This window comes from Salvelinus alpinus, chromosome 19, assembly GCF_045679555.1.
Source record: "Salvelinus alpinus chromosome 19, SLU_Salpinus.1, whole genome shotgun sequence".
NCBI classification, from domain to species: domain Eukaryota; kingdom Metazoa; phylum Chordata; class Actinopteri; order Salmoniformes; family Salmonidae; genus Salvelinus; species Salvelinus alpinus.
Window position 1 is genome coordinate 928,736 of NC_092104.1, and position 23,929 is coordinate 952,664.

Sequence of the window (23,929 nt, forward strand, 5' to 3'; positions counted from 1 at the left end):
CCCTCCAGGCCTGAGGGAACACACTTTCTAGTAGGCTTAAATTGAAGATTGTGGCAAATAGGAGTGGCAATATCGTCAGCTATTATCCTCAGTAATTTTCCATCCAGGTTGCCAGACCCTGGTGGCTTGTCATTGTTGATACACAACAACAATGTTTTGACCTCTTCCACACTCACTTTACAGAATTCTAAATTACAATGCTTGTCTTTCACAAGCTGACAAAGGTGGTGCTACAGTAGTGTGGTGTAAAGACAAATATGTGACAGAAGCCTACCGTCAATTAGACAATGACGAATTCTACCAATCTCTTACTTTCAACCCTACAGAGGACCTAAAAACTGATTTGAAAGGGATCCTCACAGAAGCTAAGGAAAATGGTTACATTTCAGACAATGAGTTCAAATTTCTTTTCAATGGCAGTCCGCGTATGGCTTCTTTTTACCTTCTTCCAAAAATCCACAAAAATCTTGAAAACCCCCCAGGCAGACCAGTCATTAGTGGTAATGAAAGTCTGACAGAACCCATCTCTAAGTACATTGATTACTTTATTAAGCCTTTTCTGTTGTCACTTCCAGCCTATCTTCAAGATACCACAGATGTGTTGAACAAAATTAAGGAATTGAAGAATATAGGTACAGCTTCCTTTTTAGTCACCATGGATGTGGAGTCTCTATACACCACCATTGAGCATCAACAAGGTTTGGCAGCGATGCACCATTTCTTGAGTACCCGGCCTGAAACTGAGATGCCTCCTACAGAATTCATTGTATCACTGACTGAATGGACTCTTAATCATAACATCTTTATCTTCCAGGACCGTATTTTCAAACAGGTCAAAGGATGTGCCATGGGAGCTTGCTACAGCCCTTCCTACGCTGGTTTGTACTTGGGTAAATGGGAAAATGACTTCATTTTGGATCCTTCTAATAACCATTTCTTTGACCGGATTATATGGTGGGGACGCTATATTGATGATGTTTGCCTGTTTTGGTCCGGCTCAGAAGATGAACTTATTTCCTTCCACCAATACCTTAACAGCATTAACCCTAACATCAAACTAACTATGGAATACAGCAAGGATAACATTCATTTTTTGGACCTCGATATTAGTAAAAATGACAAGGGTTGTTTGCACACATCAATCTTTAGGAAGCCTTCAGATGGGAATACCATTCTGAGGGCAGACAGCTTTCACCCCAAAAGGCTAAAAGAGAATATTCCATATGGCCAATTCCAAAGAGTCCGTAGAATTTGCGATCAGGAAACAGACTACAGTGTCAAATCTGCAGAATTGGAGAATCGCTTTTTGGATCGGGGCTACAGCGTTCAGGTCCTGAAAGATGCAGGTATAAGGGCTGGATTACTTGACAGAGAGAACTTGTTACGAAGAGGAGTGCCTCGTGATACATCAGAGAGAGTGTATTTTGTTACAAAATACAGCACTGAAGCAGAGAACATTAAAAGAATCATTAAAAATAATTGGGGAATCATCCAAAGTGATACGCTACTACGCCAAGTCTTTCCTGAACCACCAGTCATAAGCTTTAAGAGATGTCCTACCCTAAATGACAAATTAGTCCACAGTTATCTTCCGGGTGACTCTCAAAAAACTTGGCTTGACCACAAACCCAAGGGCTCTTTTAAATGTTACCAGTGCAACCATTGCAGTAATATTGCACAGAAAAAGTATTTTGTTGACACAGCTTCTAAAATGGAGTATTACCTCAAGCATTTTATTAACTGCAAAACCACTCATGTCATCTATAGACTGGAATGTCCACAGTGCAAGGTGTTCTACATTGGACGGACAAAGAGACGCCTTCAAGATCGCTTGGCGGAACACAAGTACGCCATACGGGTAGGCAATGAAGACTACCCCATGGCAAGGCACTACAAGTCCTTACACCATGGTAACCCTGCCTCCCTACAAGCTATGGGTATTGATCATGTTCCGGCCTCTATTAGAAAAGGGGACCGTCTTAAACAGTTAAACCAAAGGGAAAGTTTTTGGATTTACAAACTACAGGCCACTAAGTACCCTGGTTTAAATGAAGATATGGATTTCTCACCCTTCCTGTAGGGTCGTGATGGGTCCATTTGCTGTCATCTAGTGGACATTTTGCTTAATTGCCCTCTAGCTATGTTTGGACTGTTGTTCATGTTTTGCTGTGGTCTGGAGTACTGTGGAATATATTGCTTTCTTGTTCTGGACACTTCTCCCAGTCATGGTTAGGGTTGGAACTGCCTCTCTGGGTGTTCTGATGCTTCTAGTTTGGAGTTGTATGCTCATGATAACATAGCTACAGTATTTCACCTTTTCATGTGTATATTATTGCTTACTAGGTGTGTCCAATTTGGTAACCACTCCCTCTTCTAATTAGGGCTAATTGGAAAAGCCTTTCAAAAGAGGACATTGTATTCTCTTTTTTCTGTACTCCCTGACGAAGGCCATGCAGCCGAAACGCGTCGGTTTTTAAACAACTTTGTTTCTATTGAACATGCCATACTAATAAAGGCATTTTAATTAATTATATGAAGAGTGCCTTGGTCCTCCTTTCTTTTTGATGACCAATTTACACCTTTTACCAAAGAGCACCTTCTATCTACCAAAATATACTATAGTGTACCTTAGTAGCGCTTCCCTTCCTCCTCTTTCTGCTTGTCTTTCATAATTTGGTAAGATATACTTGGATGTGTAGTGTCAGCATTTGATGCTGGCATGTCATGCCTTAGTTTGCTAATCTTGCCAATGAAAAAATCATTAAAGTAGTTGGTAATATCAGTGGGTTTTGTGATGAATGAGCCATCTGATTCAATGAATGATGGAGCTGAGTTTGCCTTTTTGCCCAAAGTATCATTTAAGAGGCTCCAAAGCTTTTTACTATAATTCTTTATATAATTTATCTTTGTTTCATAGTGTAGTTTCTTCTTTTTAGTTTAGTTTAGTGATTTCTCAATTTGCATTTTGCAGATCGGTTGTGCAGCCAGACTTATTTTCCTTTTGTCTCGTCCTCTCAACCATAAAATTGTTAAATTCCTCATCAAACCATGGGGATTTAACAGTTTTTACAGTCATTTTCTTTATTGGTGTTTTCTTAATGGGTGTTAAAGAGGCTCTCAGAAGACCATGGCCCTGCAGTGACTCTGTGTTCATATCAGAAGAAGAACAAGAGAATCCTCTCAACCTCTATTGTACCAGTTAGAGCTGTGTTTTGAGAGGGGGGTAATTAGGAGAGATAACAACTGCTCAACCTCAGAAGCCAGTCACCGCACGGTGACTCTGGATTCATTCATTCAGAAGCATGTCGTCACAGACACCTCATTCCAAGACAAGCTTAACACCATTTTTGCCCACTTCGAGGAAAACAATACAGAGCCGTTGTGGGCCCCCCGCTGTTCACAAGGACTGAGGGTTCCCAATCACATAGAAAATCCCAATCACATGCAGTGAATAGTTTGTGAATGGAAATCATCGGACTCAAACATTATCCACATTTCGGTGCCTTATTATCTCAGTATTTCACCAAACTACAGAGAACCCATTGTCTAACATTAGACTTTAATGCCAGGTGAAAATAATTTTATGTTGATTGGTTTCTCTCACTTTCCTCACTTTCTCTCACTGTCTAGACCCCTGCTGTTTGTTGTTTTCAATCTTCCCTGTGACCTGCCTTGTCTGGAACTGAGAGGAGTAACAGTGTAACAGAGTAACAGTGTAACCAATGTTGCTACTATGACAAAGACCAAAGCCGGCGGGAGAACCGTTGAGGACAGCGGTGCCTCTCTATCACACATAAAGGATCTTTAAACAAAGGTCTACAAGATGACAGCAAGATGACAGCAATCTGTAAAACATTGAGAGAGGACATCAGTTCAGTAAGTGAAACCATGATAACAATGACGGAGAAATCAGATTATCTCGAGGGACAATCAAGGCGGAAACAAAATGGTTGTGGACGGAATTGCAGAATCTCCACCTGAGACCTGGACGGAGTCTGAGGACAAAGTGAGGGAAACGATCTCGGAGAAACGGAAGATGGACCACAGGAAGATTGAGGTGGAGCGCGCCTACAGGACTGGAAAACCCACCGCCGGCCCAGGTGACAGGCCCAGGTGACAGGCCCAGGTGACAGAACCAGGTGACAGGCCCAGGTGACAGGCCCAGGTGACAGGCCCAGGTGATAGGCCCAGGTGACAGGCCCAGGTGATAGGCCCAGGCCGATATTGGTCAAGTTCCTGAGGTTCAAGGATAAGGTAGCTGTTCTGGAGAGAGGCAAAAACTTCAGAGGAACATATATCTTCCTCAATGACCATCCTGAAGCTGTGCGCCAGAAGAGGACAGAACTTATACCAGCCATTAAAGCTGCCAGAGCGCGTGGGGACATTGCTTACATCCGCTATGACAGAATCATTGTCCACCCTCCCTCCCAGAAGCCTGGAAGGGATGAGAGAGCCAAGCCTATTGGTTCATAGTTTCACACACACTTACACACCAACTGATTAATGGAATGCTGAACGTATGTATTTTTTTTGTTTTGTTTGCTGTTTTCCATATTGCTACCCAGGAAAGAGCTGAAAAGGGCCCATATTAATACGTTTCATGAAATCAATAACTTGCTAACATCAGATTCATATATTAGCCATTTCTGAGACTCACTTAGATAATTCATTTGATGATACATCAGTAGCAATACAAGGATATAACATCTACAGAGGAGACAGGAATGCTTATGGGGGAGGTGTTGCTGTATATATTCAGAGCCATATCCCTGTAATGCTTATAGGGGAGGTGTTACTGTATATATTCAGAGCCATATCCCTGTAATGCTTATAGGGGAGGTGTTACTGTATATATTCAGAGCCATATCCCTGTAATGCTTATGGGGGAGGTGTTACTGTATATATTCAGAGCCACGTCCCTGTAATGCTTATGGGGGAGGTGTTGCTGTATATATTCAGAGCCATATCCCTGTAATGCTTATGGGGGAGGTGTTCCTGTATATATTCAGAGCCATATCCCTGTAATGCTTATGGGGGAGGTGTTACTGTATATATTCAGAGCCATATCCCTGTAATGCTTATGGGGGAGGTGTTACTGTATATATTCAGAGCCATATCCCTGTAATGCTTATGGGGGAGGTGTTACTGTATATATTCAGAGCCATATCCCTGTAATGCTTATGGGGGAGGTGTTGCTGTATATATTCAGAGCCACGTCCCTGTAATGCTTATGGGGGAGGTGTTGCTGTATATATTCAGAGCCACGTCCCTGTAATGCTTATGGGGGAGGTGTTGCTGTATATATTCAGAGCCATATCCCTGTAATGCTTATGGGGGAGGTGTTCCTGTATATATTCAGAGGCCATATCCCTGTAATGCTTATGGGGGAGGTGTTGCTGTATATATTCAGAGCCATATCCCTGTAATGCTTATGGGGGAGGTGTTGCTGTATATATTCAGAGCATATCCCTGTAATGCTTATGGGGGAGGTGTTACTGTATATATTCAGAGCCATATCCCTGTAATGCTTATGGGGGAGGTGTTCCTGTATATATTCAGAGCCATATCCCTGTAATGCTTATGGGGGAGATGTTACTGTATATATTCAGAGCCATATCCCTGTAATGCTTATAGGGGAGGTGTTACTGTATATATTCAGAGCCATATCCCTGTAATGCTTATGGGGGAGGTGTTCCTGTATATATTCAGAGTCATATCCCTGTAATGCTTATGGGGGAGGTGTTCCTGTATATATTCAGAGCCATATCCCTGTAATGCTTATGGGGGAGGTGTTGCTGTATATATTCAGAGCCACGTCCCTGTAATGCTTATGGGGGAGGTGTTGCTGTATATATTCAGAGCCATATCCCTGTAATGCTTATGGGGGAGGTGTTCCTGTATATATTCAGAGGCCATATCCCTGTAATGCTTATGGGGGAGGTGTTGCTGTATATATTCAGAGCCATATCCCTGTAATGCTTATGGGGGAGGTGTTACTGTACATATTCAGAGCCATATCCCTGTAATGCTTATGGGGGAGGTGTTACTGTATATATTCAGAGCCATATCCCTGTAATGCTTATGGGGGAGGTGTTGCTGTATATATTCAGAGCCATATCCCTGTAATGCTTATGGGGGAGGTGTTGCTGTATATATTCAGAGCCATATCCCTGTAATGCTTATGGGGGAGGTGTTACTGTATATATACAGAGCCATATCCCTGTAATGCTTATGGGGGAGGTGTTGCTGTATATATTCAGAGCCATATCCCTGTAATGCTTATGGGGGAGGTGTTGCTGTATATATTCAGAGCCATATCCCTGTAATGCTTATGGGGGAGGTGTTGCTGTATATATTCAGAGCCATATCCCTGTAATGCTTAGAGAAGATCTAATGTCAAGTGTTATTGAAGTGTTGTGGTTGCAGGTTCACCTGGTACATCAAAGGCCTTTTTCTTTTGGGGTGTTGCTATAGGCCACCAAGTGCTAACAGTCAGTATCTAAATAATATGTGTGAAATGCTTGATAGTGTATGTGATGTAAACAGAGAGGTCTACTTTCTTGGGGACATGAATATTGACTGGTTTTCATCAAGCTGTCCGCTCAAGAGGAAGCTTCTCACTGTAACCAATGTCTGTAATCTGGTTTAGGTTATTAATCAACCTACCAGGGTGTTTACAAACACTACAGGAACAAGATCATCCACATGTATTGATCACATGTTTACTAATACTGTAGACCTTTGTCCTAAAGCTGTATCCGTACCTATTGGATGCAGTGATCGCAGAATAGTGGCTTTATCCAGGAAAGACAAAGTTCCAAAACTGAACAAAAAAACACTTTATTATGAAGCCAAGTTCAATGATATAAAGAATGTTGGCGAAAGAAAACTTTAAATGAACTTGACAGAAAGACAAATTCAACTCTATCTTTCATCGAATCAGATGGCTTATTCATCACAAAACCATTTGATGTTGCCGATTTTAATTGAATGATTACTTCATTGGCAAAGTGGTCAAACTTAGGCAGGAAATGCCAACAACAAACAGTGAGCCATTGTACTCACGTATAAAAAAACAAATACTGAAAGAAAAGCATTGCATGTTAGAATTTTGTCAAGTTAGTGTGGGAGGAAAAGGTAGGTGGAGGTGAAAAAATGTATGTTATCGAAAAAACTAAATTATTGTTATCGATCAATAATTACAAACCTCCTGGCATTCACAACTTAGATGGAAAGCTACTAAGGATGGTAGGAGTGGCTATAGAGTCAGCTATCTGTCATATCTTTAATCTGAGCCTTGAGGATTTGTCCTCAAGCCTGGAAGACTTTCCTCAAGCCTGGAGGGAAGCCAAAGTCATTCTGCTACCCAAGAGTGGTAAAACGGCCTTTATATGTTCTAACATCTGATCTATCAGCCTCCAGCTCTTAGCAAACTGTTGGACAAATTGTGTTTGACCAATTACAAGGTTACATCTCTATTTATTTTTTATTTTATTTAACCTTTATTTAACGAGGCAAGTCAGTTAAGAACAAATTCTTATTTACAATGACGGCCTACCCCGGCCAAACCCTAACCCGGACGACGCTGGGCCAATTGTGTGCCGTCCTATGGGACTCCCAATCACGGCCGGTTGTGATACAACCTGGAATCAAACCAGGGTCTGTAGAGACACCTCTAGCACTGAGATGCAGTGCCTTAGACCGCTGCGCCACTCAGGAGCTGTAAACAAATTAACAAAAGACTTTCAGCATGCTTATAGAGAAAGACACTCAACATGTACTGCACTGATAAAATGACTGATGATTGGTTGAAAGAAGTTGATAATAAAAAGATTGTTGGAGCTGTACTGTTAGATTTCAGAGCAGCCTTTGATATTATTGACCACAACCTGTTGAAAAAAGCAGATGTGTTATGGCTTTTCAACCTCTGCCATATCGTGGATCCAGAGCTATCTATCTGATAGAACTCAAAGTGTTTTCTTTAATGGATGTTTCTCTAATGTCAAACATGTAAAGTGTGGTGTACCGCAGGGCAGCTCTCTAGGCCCTCTAATCTTTTCTAATTTTAACAACGACCTGTCACTGGTTTTAAACAAAGCCTGTGTGTCCATGTATGCTGATCATTCAACCATATACGTGTCAGCAACCACAGCTAATGAAGTCCCTGAAACCCTTGACAAAAAGTTGCAGTCTCTTTTGTAATGGGTGGCCAGTAATAAACGGGTCCTGAACATCTCTAAAACTAAGAGCATTGTATTTGGTACAAATCATCCCCTAAATTTTAGACCTCAGCTGAATCTGGTAATGAATTGTGTGGCTGTTGAACAAGTTGAGGGGACTAAATTACTTGGTGTTACCTTAGATTGTAAAACTGTCATGGTCAAAACATATAGATTCAATGGTTGTAGAGATGGGGAGAGGTCTGTCTGTAATAAAGAGATGCTCTGCTTTTTTGACACCACACTGCACAAAGCTAATCCTGAAGGCTCTAGTTTTATCTTATCTTGATTGTTGTCCAGTCGTGTGGTCCAGTGCGGCAAGGTAAGACCTAGTTAAGCTGCAACTGGCCCAGAACAGAGCGGCATGTCTTGCTCTTCATTGTAATCAGAGGGCTGATATAAATACTATGCGTGCCAGTCTCTCTTGGCTAAGAGTTGAGGACAGAGTTCCAACAGCTGGAATACGTGTTATAGACGTGTTTCAATAGTTGGAATATGTTATACTGTAGATGTGTTTCAACAGTGTCAGTAGCTGTCAGAGTGTGAGTAGGTGTTACATACTCTGAGTGTGAGTAGGCGTTATATACTCTGAGTGTGAGTAGGCGTTATATACTCTGAGTGTGAGTAGGTGTTATATACTCTGAGTGTGAGTAGGTGTTATATACTCTGCGTGTGAGTAGGCGTTATATACTCTGAGTGTGAGTAGGCGTTGTATACTCTGAGTGTGAGTAGGCGTTGTATACTCTGAGTGTGAGTAGGCGTAATATACTCTGAGTGTGAGTAGGCGTTGTATACTCTGAGTGTGAGTAGGCGTTACATACTCTAAATGTTAGTTGTACTCTCTCATGCTGTATGTTTCTCTTTTCTTGGAAACAGTGCAGCCTAAAGAACATGAAACATTTATCTTGTCTTGGAAACACTACTACTCTACTCTTGACAAGAGAGGGTTATCAGGATCTCAGAGAGAGGAGAGATGTTCTCTATTCTGCTCTCGCTCGCTCTCCCTCCACATCCCTCTCTCTGTGTTCCTCTCTCTCTATCTCCCTTCTTCTCCATCTCTCCCTTCTTCTCCATCTCTCTGTCTACTCCCCGCTGTTCTCCTCTGGTCTCTGTAGTGCCTTCTCTAAGGCTCCCCACAGTGCTACACCCTCTCTTACTCTGCCCCCGCCACCTCCCTCTCTCTCTCTCCCTCTCTCTCTCTCCCTCTCTCACCCTATGATGTTAATACATTTCTCTGCTCTTACCAACGATTAGGGGAATATGGTCTGTTTTTATCACTATTGAAAACTTTACAATAGTCCTCGCAATATAAAAGCCTTATTGTTTTGCAAATGAAAATGTCCTTTAGTTTTCCATCGTCTATCTCTCAGTAATGAATATTTTATAAAGGGTAAAGTAGAGTGGTGCTCTCTCTGGATCAGACGGAGTCTCTTTTCCTTTCCAGGGCATGTAGTACACTGGAGAACAAAAGTAAAATCCTTTCAAACAATTTAAAGTGGACGGATAAAAAATATTAGGAAAGCATAGAGTGTGTTTAAAAGAACAGAGCATAAAGTGTTTTTGAAAAGCACCAAGTATCTACGTGTCCATTTTGTTCATTAGTTGATTGTGTTTACATTCCCCCCCCCCCCCCCCATCTCTCCCTTCTTCTCCATCTCTCTGTCTACTCCCCGCTGTTCTCCTCTGGTCTCTGTAGTGCCTTCTCTAAGGCTCCCCACAGTGCTACACCCTCTCTTACTCTGCCCCCGCCACCTCCCTCTCTCTCTCTCCCTCTCTCTCTCTCCCTCTCTCACCCTATGATGTTAATACATTTCTCTGCTCTTACCAACGATTAGGGGAATATGGTCTGTTTTTATCACTATTGAAAACTTTACAATAGTCCTCGCAATATAAAAGCCTTATTGTTTTGCAAATGAAAATGTCCTTTAGTTTTCCATCGTCTATCTCTCAGTAATGAATATTTTATAAAGGGTAAAGTAGAGTGGTGCTCTCTCTGGATCAGACGGAGTCTCTTTTCCTTTCCAGGGCATGTAGTACACTGGAGAACAAAAGTAAAATCCTTTCAAACAATTTAAAGTGGACGGATAAAAAATATTAGGAAAGCATAGAGTGTGTTTAAAAGAACAGAGCATAAAGTGTTTTTGAAAAGCACCAAGTATCTACGTGTCCATTTTGTTCATTAGTTGATTGTGTTTACATTCCCCCCCCCCCCCCCCCCACCATCACCTGTCTTTAACCCTCCGTTCTGTTCATCTGTCTCTCTGTGATGACATCAGAGTATGTTTTGTTTATCTGTCTCTCTGTGATGAGAAATGACCTCAAGTTCCTTGGCGTACACATCACTGACAATCTGAAATGGTCCACCCACACAGACAGTGCAGTGAAGAAGGCACAACAGCGCCTCTTCAACCTCAGGAGGCTGAAGAAATTTGGCTTGGCACCTAAAACCCTCACAAACTTTTACAGATGCACAATTGAGAGCATCCTTTCGGGCTGTATCACCGCATGGTATGGCAACTGCACTGCAGTTGGCTCTCCGGACAGAATGTGGTGCGCCCAACGTATCACCGGGGGCAAACTACCTGCCCTCCAGGACACCTACAGCACCCGATGTCACAGGAAGGCCAAAAAGATCCTCAAGGATAACAACCACCCGATCCACTGCCTGTTCACCCCGCCACCATCCAGAAGGCAAAGTCAGTGCAGGTGCATCAAAGCTGAAAAACAGCTTCCATCTCAAGGCCATCAGACTGTTAAATAGCCATCACTAGCTTCTTGGAGGCTGCTGCACTATATATTGAAATCACTGGCCACTTCAAAAATGGAACACTAGTCACTTTAATAATGTTTACATATTTTGCATTACTCATCTCATATGTACAGTATATACTGTTTTCTATTATACTGTATTTTAGTCTATGCCGTTCTGACATTGCTCGTCCAAATATTTATATATTCTTAATTATATTCCTTTACATTAGATGTGTTTGTATTGTTATGAAATTGTTAGATATTACTTGTTAGATATTACTGCACTGTTGGAGGTAGAAACACAAGCATTTCGCTACACCTGCAATAACATCTGCTAAACATGTGTATGTGACCAATACATTTGATTTGATTTGACGAGTATAGTGAAATACCTTTCTTGCAAACTGTAAACCCAATAATGCAATAATCAATATAATACTAAAAAGCACAAAAACACAAGATATATAAAAATAAGAACACGATAAAGTAAGTAAGCATACTGTACACACTGCTCTTTCCATGACATAGACTGACCAGGTGAATCCAGGTGAAAGCTGTGATCCCTTATTGATGTCACTTGTTAAATCTACTTCAATCAGTGTAGATGAAGGGAAGGAGACGGGTTAAATAAGGACTTTTAAGCCTTGAGACATGGATTGTGTATATGTGCCATTCAGACGGTGAATGGGAAAGATAAATAATTTAAGTGCCTTTGAACGGGGTATGATAGTAGGTGCCAGGCGCACCGGTTTGTGTCAAGAACTGCAACGCTGCTGGGTTTTTCATGCTCAACAGTTTCCTGTGTGTATCAAGAACGGTCCACCACCCATAGGACATCCAGCCAACTTGACACAACTGTGTGAAACATTGGAGTCAACATGGACCAGCATCCCTGTGGAACGCTTTCGACACCTTGTAGAGTCCATGCCCCGATGAGTTGAGACTGTTCTGAGGACATACCAGCCCAACCACCACCTGGTTATACCAGCCCAACCACCACCTGGTCATACCAGCCCAACCACCACCTGGTCATACCAGCCCAACCATCACCTGGTCATACCAGCCCAACCACCACCTGGTCCTACCAGCCCAACCACCACCTGGTCATACCAGCCCAACCACCACCTGGTCATACCAGCCCAACCACCACCTGGTCATACCAGCCCAACCACCACCAGGTCATACCAGCCCAACCACCACCTGGTCATACCAGCCCAACCACCACCTGGTCATACCAGCCCAACCACCACCTGGTCATACCAGCCCAACCACCACCTGGTCATACCAGCCCAACCACCACCTGGTCATACCAGCCCAACCACCACCAGGTCATACCAACCCAACCACCACCTGGTTATACCAGCCCAACCACCACCTGGTCATACCAGCCCAACCACCACCTGGTCATACCAGCCCAACCACCACCTGGTCATACCAGCCCAACCACCACCTGGTCATACCAGCCCAACCACCACCTGGTCATACCAGCCCAACCACCACCTGGTTATACCAGCCCAACCACCACCAGGTCATACCAGCCCAACCACCACCAGGTCATACCAGCCCAACCACCACCTGGTCATACCAGCCCAACCACCACCTGGTTATACCAGCCCAACCACCACCAGGTCATACCAGCCCAACCACCACCAGGTCATACCAGCCCCTGCCAGGCTGATGCACAAATTATTTCATAATAAAGGTAGTTTAGCTCTAAAACCCAAAGAGAAGCCATAGCCATATCCAGGGGACAGGACCACATGAGTCAGGGGCCAGGGTCACATGAGCCAGGGGCCAGGGTCACATGAGCCAGGGGCCAGGGTCACATGAGCCAGGGGCCAGGGTCATATGAGCCAGGGACCAGGGGCATATGAGCCAGGGGCCAGGGGACAGGGGCATATGAGCCAGGGGGACTAGACCATATGAGCCAGGGGCATATGAGCCAGGGGCCAGGGTCATATGAGCCAGGGGCCAGGGTCACATGAGCCAGGGGCCAGGGTCATATGAGCCAGGGACCAGGGGCATATGAGCCAGGGGCCAGGGGACAGGGGCATATGAGCCAGGGGACAGATTCCCAGATCAGATCATCAAGCTGTTCATCTTTAATCAGATATTACTAGACACAATGTCTTTAATCAGATATTACTAAACACATCTCGTTGTTTTGCCTAACGGGACAGCCAAAACTCTGCCAGCCAGTTATGTTATTAAAAGACGTTGGTACCCTGTTCAAAGCCCCCCAGCTCTCTGTAACGTAGCCCTGCTGACTGAACCAAGCCCCCCAACTCTCTGTAACGTAGTCCTGCTGACCGAACCAAGCCCCCCAACTCTCTGTAACGTAGCCCTGCTGACCGAACCAAGCCCCCCAACTCTCTGTAACGTAGCCCTGCTGGCCGAACCAAGCCCCCCAGCTCTCTGTAACGTAGCCCTGCTGACCGAACCAAGCCCCCCAGCTCTCTGTAACGTAGCCCTGCTGGCCGAACCAAGCCCCCCAGCTCTCTGTAACGTAGCCCTGCTGACCGAACCAAGCCCCCCAACTCTCTGTAACGTAGCCCTGCTGACCGAACCAAGCCCCCCAACTCTCTGTAACGTAGCCCTGCTGACCGAACCAAGCCCCCCAGCTCTCTGTAACGTAGCCCTGCTGACTGAACCAAGCCCCCCAACTCTCTGTAACGTAGCCCTGCTGACCGAACCAAGCCCCCCAACTCTCTGTAACGTAGCCCTGCTGACCGAACCAAGCCCCCCAGCTCTCTGTAACGTAGCCCTGCTGGCCGAACCAAGCCCCCCAGCTCTCTGTAACGTAGCCCTGCTGACCGAACCAAGCCCCCCAGCTCTCTGTAACGTAGCCCTGCTGACCGAACCAAGCCCCTCAACTCTCTGTAACGTAGCCCTGCTGACCGAACCAAGCCCCCCAACTCTCTGTAACGTAGCCCTGCTGGCCGAACCAAGCCCCCCAACTCTCTGTAACGTAGCCCTGCTGACCGAACCAAGCCCCCCAGCTCTCTGTAACGTAGTCCTGCTGACCGAACCAAGCCCCACAGCTCTCTGTAACGTACCCCTGCTGACCGAACCAAGCCCCACAGCTCTCTGTAACGTACCCCTGCTGACCGAACCAAGCCCCACAGCTCTATACATCAGGTCAGGGCCGGGTAGAACCTGTCTTTTTTATTCAATACTAGGATACGGGCAGGGCTCCAAAATAATTTTCAAGAATGACTAAATTGATCACAAACATTTTGAAGCTGAGCCACTTGCTTCTGCTCTGCTGGTAAGATCATGGTGTCAGATACATGGTTCTGCTCTGCTGGTAAGATCATGGTGTCAGAAAGGCTTCAACCTGGTCAAATAGAAGACCAAAACATTGTCTGAGTCGACAAAGAGAGATTATTTCACACAAAAAGAAGAATGTTCCGTGAGTTTTGTCGGAGTTAATTAAAAGTAGCTAGCTAACAGCTCTACTCTAATGTCTGGTCGTTGAGCAGCTCAAAGCAGAGCTGTTTCTATGGATACTCATACATGCGGAGAGGTAGGGCAGCCAGGAGCAGCTACGACTGAGACAGAGACAAGCAGCTAACGGATTTACTAATGAAGAAAGTTATTTCTGATTTTAGGGTCGGGCCTTACATTTCGAAGAAGCAATTGGGTCTGGGTACGGCTCGGGCTTAAATGTAATGCCCGTGCAAGGCTCTGGTGTACGTGCGTGCACGTGTGTGTGACTGATCTCGTGGCTTGCTGTTAACACACGCTTACATCTCGAGGATATAACAGACCTGCACGATACTTCAGAATGCTTCAGTTAAATCGCCATGAAAGAGTGTGACTGTGATTGTTATGATATAGAAGGCTTTCTATAATGACACGCTGCAGTCTCAAAGGGATCTGAGTGGTTTGATCTCCTTACAGACGAGACGCTCGTTAAGATACAGACATAACAGGACACTCCCTCGTTAGGATACAGACATAACAGGAAACTTCCTCGTTAGGCCACAGACAGAACAGGATACTCCCTCGTTAGGACACAGACAGAACAGGACACTCCCTCGTTAGGACACAGACAGAACAGGACACTTCCTCGTTAGGCCACAGACAGAACAGGAAACTCCCTCGTTAGGACACAGACAGAACAGGACAATCCCTCGTTAGGACACAGACAGAACAGGACACTCCCTCGTTAGGACACAGACAGAACAGGACACTCCCTCGTTAGGATAAAGACAGAACAGGAAACTTCCTCGTTAGGCCACAGACAGAACAGGAAACTCCCTCGTTAGGACACAGACAGAACAGGAAACTCCCTCGTTAGGACACAGACAGAACAGGACACTCCCTCGTTAGGATAAAGACAGAACAGGAAACTCCCTCGTTAGGACACAGACAGAACAGGAAACTCCCTCGTTAGGACACAGACAGAACAGGACACTCCCTCGTTAGGATAAAGACAGAACAGGAAACTTCCTCGTTAGGCCACAGACAGAACAGGAAACTCCCTCGTTAGGACACAGACAGAACAGGACACTCCCTCGTTAGGATAAAGACATAACAGGGCACTCCCTCATTAGGACACAGACAGAACAGGAAACTCCCTCGTTAGGACACAGACAGAACAGGACACTCCCTCGTTAGGACACAGACAGAACAGGACACTCCCTCGTTAGGATAAAGACAGAACAGGAAACTTCCTCGTTAGGCCACAGACAGAACAGGAAACTCCCTCGTTAGGACACAGACAGAACAGGACACTCCCTCGTTAGGATAAAGACAGAACAGGAAACTCCCTCGTTAGGACACAGACAGAACAGGAAACTCCCTCGTTAGGACACAGACAGAACAGGAAACTCCCTCGTTAGGACACAGACAGAACAGGAAACTCCCTCGTTAGGACACAGACAGAACAGGACACTCCCTCGTTAGGATAAAGACAGAACAGGAAACTTCCTCGTTAGGCCACAGACAGAACAGGAAACTCCCTCGTTAGGACACAGACAGAACAGGACACTCCCTCGTTAGGATAAAGACATAACAGGGCACTCCCTCATTAGGACACAGACAGAACAGGAAACTCCCTCGTTAGGACACAGACAGAACAGGACACTCCCTCGTTAGGATAAAGACAGAACAGGAAACTCCCTCGTTAGGACACAGACAGAACAGGACACTCCCTCGTTAGGCCACAGACAGAACAGGAAACTCCCTCGTTAGGACACAGACAGAACAGGACACTCCCTCGTTAGGACACAGACAGAACAGGACACTCCCTCGTTAGGACACAGACAGAACAGGAAACTCCCTCGTTAGGACACAGACAGAACAGGACACTCCCTCATTAGGACACAGACAGAACAGGACACTCCCTCGTTAGGACACAGACAGAACAGGAAACTCCCTCGTTAGGCCACAGACAGAACAGGAAACTCCCTCGTTAGGACACAGACAGAACAGGACACTCCCTCGTTAGGACACAGACAGAACAGGAAACTCCCTCGTTAGGACACAGACAGAACAGGACACTCCCTCATTAGGACACAGACAGAACAGGACACTCCCTCATTAGGACACAGACAGAACAGGAAACTCCCTCGTTAGGCCACAGACAGAACAGGAAACTCCCTCGTTAGGACACAGACAGAACAGGAAACTCCCTCGTTAGGATAAAGACAGAACAGGAAACTCCCTCGTTAGGACACAGACAGAACAGGACACTCCCTCATTAGGACACAGACAGAACAGGACACTCCCTCGTTAGGACACAGACAGAACAGGACACTCTCAATATTATGTCCCACTATAGAGAGACTCACAGAGATTGGTTTGATCTCACAGACTAGACATACAACACAAATAACGCCTCAAACCTCTGCAGAACACAGAGACAAGAGACAAGAGACGACAGAGAGAGGGAAAGGAAGAAACCATCACTGCCTACCTGTGACCTGCACCCCGATGCGGAAGTATACATCCTGGTTGCTTAGGTAACGCTCCACCAGGATATAGTACCAGTGTTCCCAGGCAGGAAGGGGTGTGTCAAGCTCACAGGGTGACCACTCCCTGCAGTCCAGAGCCGATGAGTTGTGGACGGGAGGAGCCCTGGCTCGGATCTTTAAGACAACAGAACAGCTGTCTCCAGTACTGTCTCTGTCTCCCGTCTGTCCCCTGGTGTCTCCCGTCTGTCCCCTGGTTTGTTGGTCTCTGGGGTGTGTGCTGCAGTTAGCCAGTTGGACCTTTACACTGGACACGTAACTGGGGATGAACACTCTGCAAAAAAATAACAAAAACACATTTACAGTATATCTGAAATTGCAATACAGTATTTACATTTTCTTGAAAGTGCATTAGCCCTGAAGAGTATGACGTAGACTGTTTGAGAGAGGATTTGAACCTTATTCTGCCCTGTGGTGAGAAGCATGTTGTTTAAAGTACAGTAGAACATTATAGACACTATTGTAGGTGAAAGCTGTGTGCTGGAGAACCGTGGTAGAGCATGGGTGAAGTTACTTGTGCTCATGTGAATTTCCTATCTTTTTCTGCTCCAGACCAGTCTAAAATTCTCACTTAAAATATAGTTATTTTTTGTGTTTAACAGAGTAAATTCATTCATAATATGCATCCACACAGGCTGTTCTAGAAAGTGGTTAATAAAGAAACATGCAGTAATGTTCTGCATCATTATTATCATCATTATCATCATCATCATTATCATCGTTACCATCATTATCATCATTATTATCGTCATTATTATTATCATCATTGTTATCATTATTAACATCATTATTGTCTGCATTATCATCAGCGTTATCATCAGCTTTATTGCCGTCATTATTATCAGCATCGCTATCATCGTCATTATCATCATCATTATCATCATTAATATCATCAGCATTATTATCATTAATATCATCAGCATTATTATCATCTGCATTATTAACGGCAGTATTATCGGCCTTATCATCATCATTGTCATCATTATTGTCGTCGTCATCATCATTGTCATTATCATCATCGTCATTATCATCGTCATTATCGCCATTATCATCATCGTTATTGTCATCATTATCAGCATAACTATCATCATAATTATTATCATCACTATTATTATCATTGTTATCATTATTAACATCATTATTGTCAGCATTATCTACAGCTTTATCATCCGCTTTATTGCCATATTTATTGTCATCATTATTAGCATTATTATCATCATTATCATCATAATCATTATCATCATTATTATGGTCATTATCATCAGCATTATTAACATCATCATCTTTATCAGTATTATTATCATCATCATTATTATCTGTATCATTATTAGCATAATTATTATCATCATTATCGTTATTATCATCATTACCATCATTGTCATCGTTAGCACCGGTATCATCGGCATTATCGTCAGTGTTATCATCATCATTATTATCATTATCACCATTATCATTATTATCATCATCCATATTATTATCATCAGCATTATTGTCATCGTCATTATCACCATTGTTATCACCATTATCATCATTTTCATGATCATTATTATCGTCATTTTCACCATCATTATCATCACTATTATCATGATCATTATTTACCGGCATTATTATCCTCATTAACATCATTACCATCCGAATTATTATCATCGGTATTATTATCATCAGCATCATCATCATCATTAACATCCTTATCATCATTATTCTCATCATTATCATCTGCATCATCATCATTAACATCATTATCATCATTATTCTCATCATTATCATCAGCATCATCATCATCATTAACATCATTATCATCATTATTCTCATCATTATCATCTGTATTATTATCATTATTCTCATCATTATCATCAGCATCATCATCATCATTATCATCTGTATTATTATCATTATTCTCATCATTATCATCTGCATCATCAGCATCATCATCATCATTAACATCATTATTCTCATCATTATCATCTGCATTATCATCATTTTTACCGCCCCATTATACTGATTGATCGTCAGGGGACAGAAAAAGCATCCAATATTCTAGAAAATATTGAGATTATTCAAAATCTAATTAGGATGAATTAGCTGTACAACATTGTGGAGATGAACTCTATGAGAAAGTAAATGTTTGTTGTTTTTTTATCAGTTGTTTTATATTTGTCCTTCCAGTCCAATTAATTTAGCCTTATGTTGCACATCAAACGAACGTTACCAACAAGAGCTTAAACCACAGAATAAACGACAACATGAATTGTTTTCTATAGACTATTTAGGACGTTCAGATAAACAGGTTATTATGAATGTAGATTTTCCATTTGAAAATTAAAAAGAATAAATAATAAGTAATTAATGTTTCCTTCATTAGCTAGCTTCCACTCCATCGGGCTCGTTTCACACCTGATTAATTCATCATTGACATTCAGTAGTCCAACCAGGAGAATGTTTTCTAAGCATTAGAAGAGAACAGATTTAGAATGAATAACGCTATGCAAACTCTCTGTATGATGTTGAATTGACCCGTAATACACAGTTAGTTCCGAGAGAGAGAGAGCGAGAGAGCGAGAGAGCGAGAGAGAGAGATTTTATTTTCCCTTGAGTACTTTAACTATTTGCATATCGTTATAACACTACAGTGTATAGTGTTCCCAGGCAGATATGACATTTTAAATGTCTCTATTCCTTTGGAACTTCTGTGAGTGTAATGTTTACTGTTCATTTTTATTGTTTATGTCAAAAAAATGTTTTTTATCTATTTCACTTGCTTTGGCAATGTAAACATATGTTTCCCATGCCAATAAAGACCTTTGAATTGAATTGAAAAGGAGAGAGACAACACCTGCCCAAACCCCATCCTGTGATCTAAGAGGTAGCATCAGATGCTCAACATGCTCTGCTCACACCTACTGTGATGGTCCGGGCCTAACCCACAACCAAAACAACACTAGACACTATGGAACACAAAGCTTTTACTATCTCATCCTGGAATATACAAGGACTGAGGTCATCTGCCTTTGGCCTAAAGAGCAGGAACCCAGACTTCACCAAAGAACTTGGAAATAAAGACATTGTCATCCTACAAGAAACATGGTATAGAGGAGACTGACCCACTGGTTTCCCTCTAGGTTACAGAGAGCTGGTAGTCCCATCCACCACACTACCAGGTGGGTGGTATAGAGGAGACGGACCCACTGGTTTCCCTCTAGGTTACAGAGAGCTGGGAGTCCCATCCACCACACTACCAGGTGGGTGGTATAGAGGAGACTGACCCACTGGTTGCCCTCTAGGTTACAGAGAGCTGGTAGTCCCATCCACCACACTACCAGGTGGGTGGTATAGAGGAGACGGACCCACTGGTTGCCCTCTAGGTTACAGAGAGCTGGTAGTCCCATCCACCACACTACCAGGTGGGTGGTATAGAGGAGACGGACCCACTGGTTGCCCTCTAGGTTACAGAGAGCTGGTAGTCCCATCCACCACACTACCAGGTGGGTGGTATAGAGGAGATGGACCCACTGGTTGCCCTCTAGGTTACAGAGAGCTGGTAGTCCCATCCACCACACTACCAGGTATGTGGTATAGAGGAGATGGACCCACTGGTTGCCCTCTAGGTTACAGAGAGCTGGTAGTCCCATCCACCACACTACCAGGTGGGTGGTATAGAGGAGATGGACCCACTGGTTGCCCTCTAGGTTACAGAGAGCTGGCAGTCCCACCCACCACACTACCAGGTGGGTGGCATAGAGGAGACTGACCCACTGGTTGTCCTCTAGGTTATAGAGAGCTGGTAGTCCCATCCACCACACTACCAGGTGGGTGGTATAGAGGATATAGACCCACTGGTTGCCCTCTAGGTTACAGAGAGCTGGCAGTCCCACCCACCAAACTACCAGGTGTGAAAAAGGGAAGATTTGCTATAGAGCAGACCTAACTCACTCTATTAAATTAATCAAAACGGGAACATTTTACATTCGGCTAGAAATTCAAAAGGAAATGATCTGAACAGAGAAAAATGTCCTCCTGTGTGCTACCTATAACCCCCCCCCACTAGAATCCCCATACTTTAATGAAGACAGCTTCTCCATCCTGGAGGGGAGATCAATCATTTCCAGGCCCAGGGACATGTACTAGTCTGTGGTGACCTAAATGCCAGAACCGGACAAGAACCTGACTGTCACGATCGTTGGTTGAATTAATGGACCAAGGCGCAGCGTGCTTCGAGTTCCACATGTTTATTGGATGAAACTCACAGAAAACAATAAAGCGCAAAACGAAACATGAAACTAATGTAGTGCTCGACATAGACAAGACAAGACAAGACTAATGTGGTGCTCGCAGGCAACTAGACAAGACCTCACAAAAACCCAGTGGGAAAAGGCTGATTAAATATGATCCCCAATCAGAGACAACGATAAGCAGCTGCCTCTGACTGGGAACCAGGCCAACATAGAAATGAAACAACCTAGATGACCCGCCCTAGTCACACCCCGACCTAACCAACATAGAAATGAAACAACCTAGATGACCCGCCCTAGTCACACCCCGACCTAACCAACATAGAAATGAAACAACCTAGATGACCCGCCCTAGTCACACCCCGACCTAACCAACATAGAAATGAAACAACCTAGATGACCCGCCCTAGTCACACCCCGACCTAACCAACATAGAAATGAAACAACCTAGATGACCCGCCCTAGTCACACCCCGACCTAACCAACATAGAAATGAAACAACCTAGATGACCCGCCCTAGTCACACCCCGACCTAACCAACATAGAAATGAAACAACCTAGATGACCCGCCCTAGTCACACCCCGACCTAACCAACATAGAAATGAAACAACCTAGATGACCCGCCCTAGTCACACCCCGACCTAACCAACATAGAAATGAAACAACCTAGATGACCCACCCTAGTCACACCCCGACCTAACCAACATAGAAATGAAACAACCTAGATGACCCGCCCTAGTCACACCCCGACCTAACCAACATAGAAATGAAACAACCTAGATGACCCGCCCTAGTCACACCCCGACCTAACCAACATAGAAATGAAACAACCTAGATGACCCACCCTAGTCACACCCCGACCTAACCAACATAGAGAATTAATAGGATCTCTAAGGTCAGGGCGTGACATTGACACCCTCAGCACATAGGGGGACAAACACATACCTGGAGGTGACAGCATTCCCTCCCAAATATGCCCCCCGAGGCACAACTATGACAAAACAACCAACAAAAATGTTTCACAACTTCTGCAGCTCTGTTGCATGCTGGGTATGTACATAGTCAATTTTAGGCTCCAAGGGGACTCCTACGGTAGCTACACCTATAGCTCATCTCTTGGCAGTAATACTGTAGACTACTTTATCACTGACTTCAACCCAGAGTCTCTCAGAGCGTTCACAGTCAGCCCACTGACACCCCTATCAGATCACAGCAAATCCACAGTCTACTTGAACAGAGCAACACTCAATCATGAGGCATCAAAGCCAAAGGAACTAAATAATATTAAGACATGCTATAGATGGAAGGAAGATAGTGTGGAAATCTACCAAAAAACTATTCAGCAACAACAAATTCAATCCCTTCCAGACAATTTCCTGGACAAAATGTTTCACTGTAATAGTGAAGGTGTAAAACTTGTCAGTAGAAACCTAAACAGTATATTTGACCTCTCAGCTTCTCTATCAAATCAAAAAATGTCAAAGAGACCTAAGATAACAACAAGACAAAGATAATGAACAACAAGACAAAGATAATGAACAACAAGACAAAGATAATGAACAACAAGACAAAGATAATGAACAACAGGACAAAGATAATGAACAACAAGACAAAGATAATGAACAACAAGACAAAGATAATGAACAACAAGACAAAGATAATGAACAACAAGACAAAGATAATGAACAACAAGACAAAGATAATGAACAACAAGACAAAGTTAATGAACAACAAGACAAAGATAATGAACAACAAGACAAAGATAATGAACAACAAGACAAATATAATGAACAACAAGACAAATATAATGAACAACAAGACAAAGATAATGAACAACAAGACAAAGATAATGAACAACAAGACAAAGATAATGAGCAACAAGACAAAGATAATGAACAACAATGACAAAGATAATGAACAACAAGACAAAGATAATGAACAACAGGACAAAGATAATGAACAACAATGACAAACCGTTTTGATGAAGAATCCAAAAACCTAACAAAGATTGAGAAACGCCAGAAAGTCCTGTGGTGTTGACGGTATCCTAAATGACATGATAAAATATGCAGACCCCAAATTCCAATTGGCTGTCACGGCCGTCGTCGGAAGGAGACCAAGGTGCAGCGTGGTGGGGGTACATTTTCTTTTATTATTGTAAATGTCGCCAACAAAACAAGAAAACAAAGAAACGACGGTGAAGCTTAACAGGGCTTTAGTGCTACTAACAAAGAAGGGTTAGGGTTAGGGTTAGTGCACACAAACACCAAAGGAAAAAAGGCTGCCTAAGTATTATTCGCAATCAGAGACAACGATAGACAGCTGTCCCTGATTGAGAACCATACCCGGCCAAAACATAGAAATAAAAAACATAGAAATAAAGAAACTAGAATGCCCACCCTAGTCACACCCTGGCCTAACCAAAATAGAGAATAAAAGCCTCTCTATGCTCAGGGCGTGACAGTACCCCCCCCCCCCCCCCCCCAAAGGTGCGGACTCCGGCCGCAAAACCTGACTCTATAGGGGAGGGTCCGGGTGGGCATCTATTCACGGCGGCGGCTCCGGTGCGGGACGTAGACCCCGCTCCACCTCTGGCTCCTCCCACTTTGGTGGCGCCTCTGGTGCGGGAACCCTCGTCGCCGACCCCGGACTGGGGACCCTCGCTGCAGGCCCCGAACTAGGGACCCTCATTGTAGGCCCCGGACTGGAGGCCGTCGCTGGAGGCCCCGTACTGGAGGCCGTCGCTGGAGG

At 43.9% G+C, this 23,929-nt stretch overlaps 1 protein-coding gene across 1 annotated transcript in view; it reads right to left on the reverse strand.

Moving 5' to 3' along the window:
• The window catches only part of tmem8b (transmembrane protein 8B), a 375,967-nt gene that overhangs the window by 176,728 nt on the left and 175,310 nt on the right, over positions 1–23,929 (reverse strand). The window contains exon 5 of the mRNA XM_071352000.1: positions 16,894–17,222. Within this exon, the coding sequence (XP_071208101.1) occupies positions 16,894–17,222 (329 nt within the window). The remainder of the gene's footprint in view (positions 1–16,893; positions 17,223–23,929) is intronic.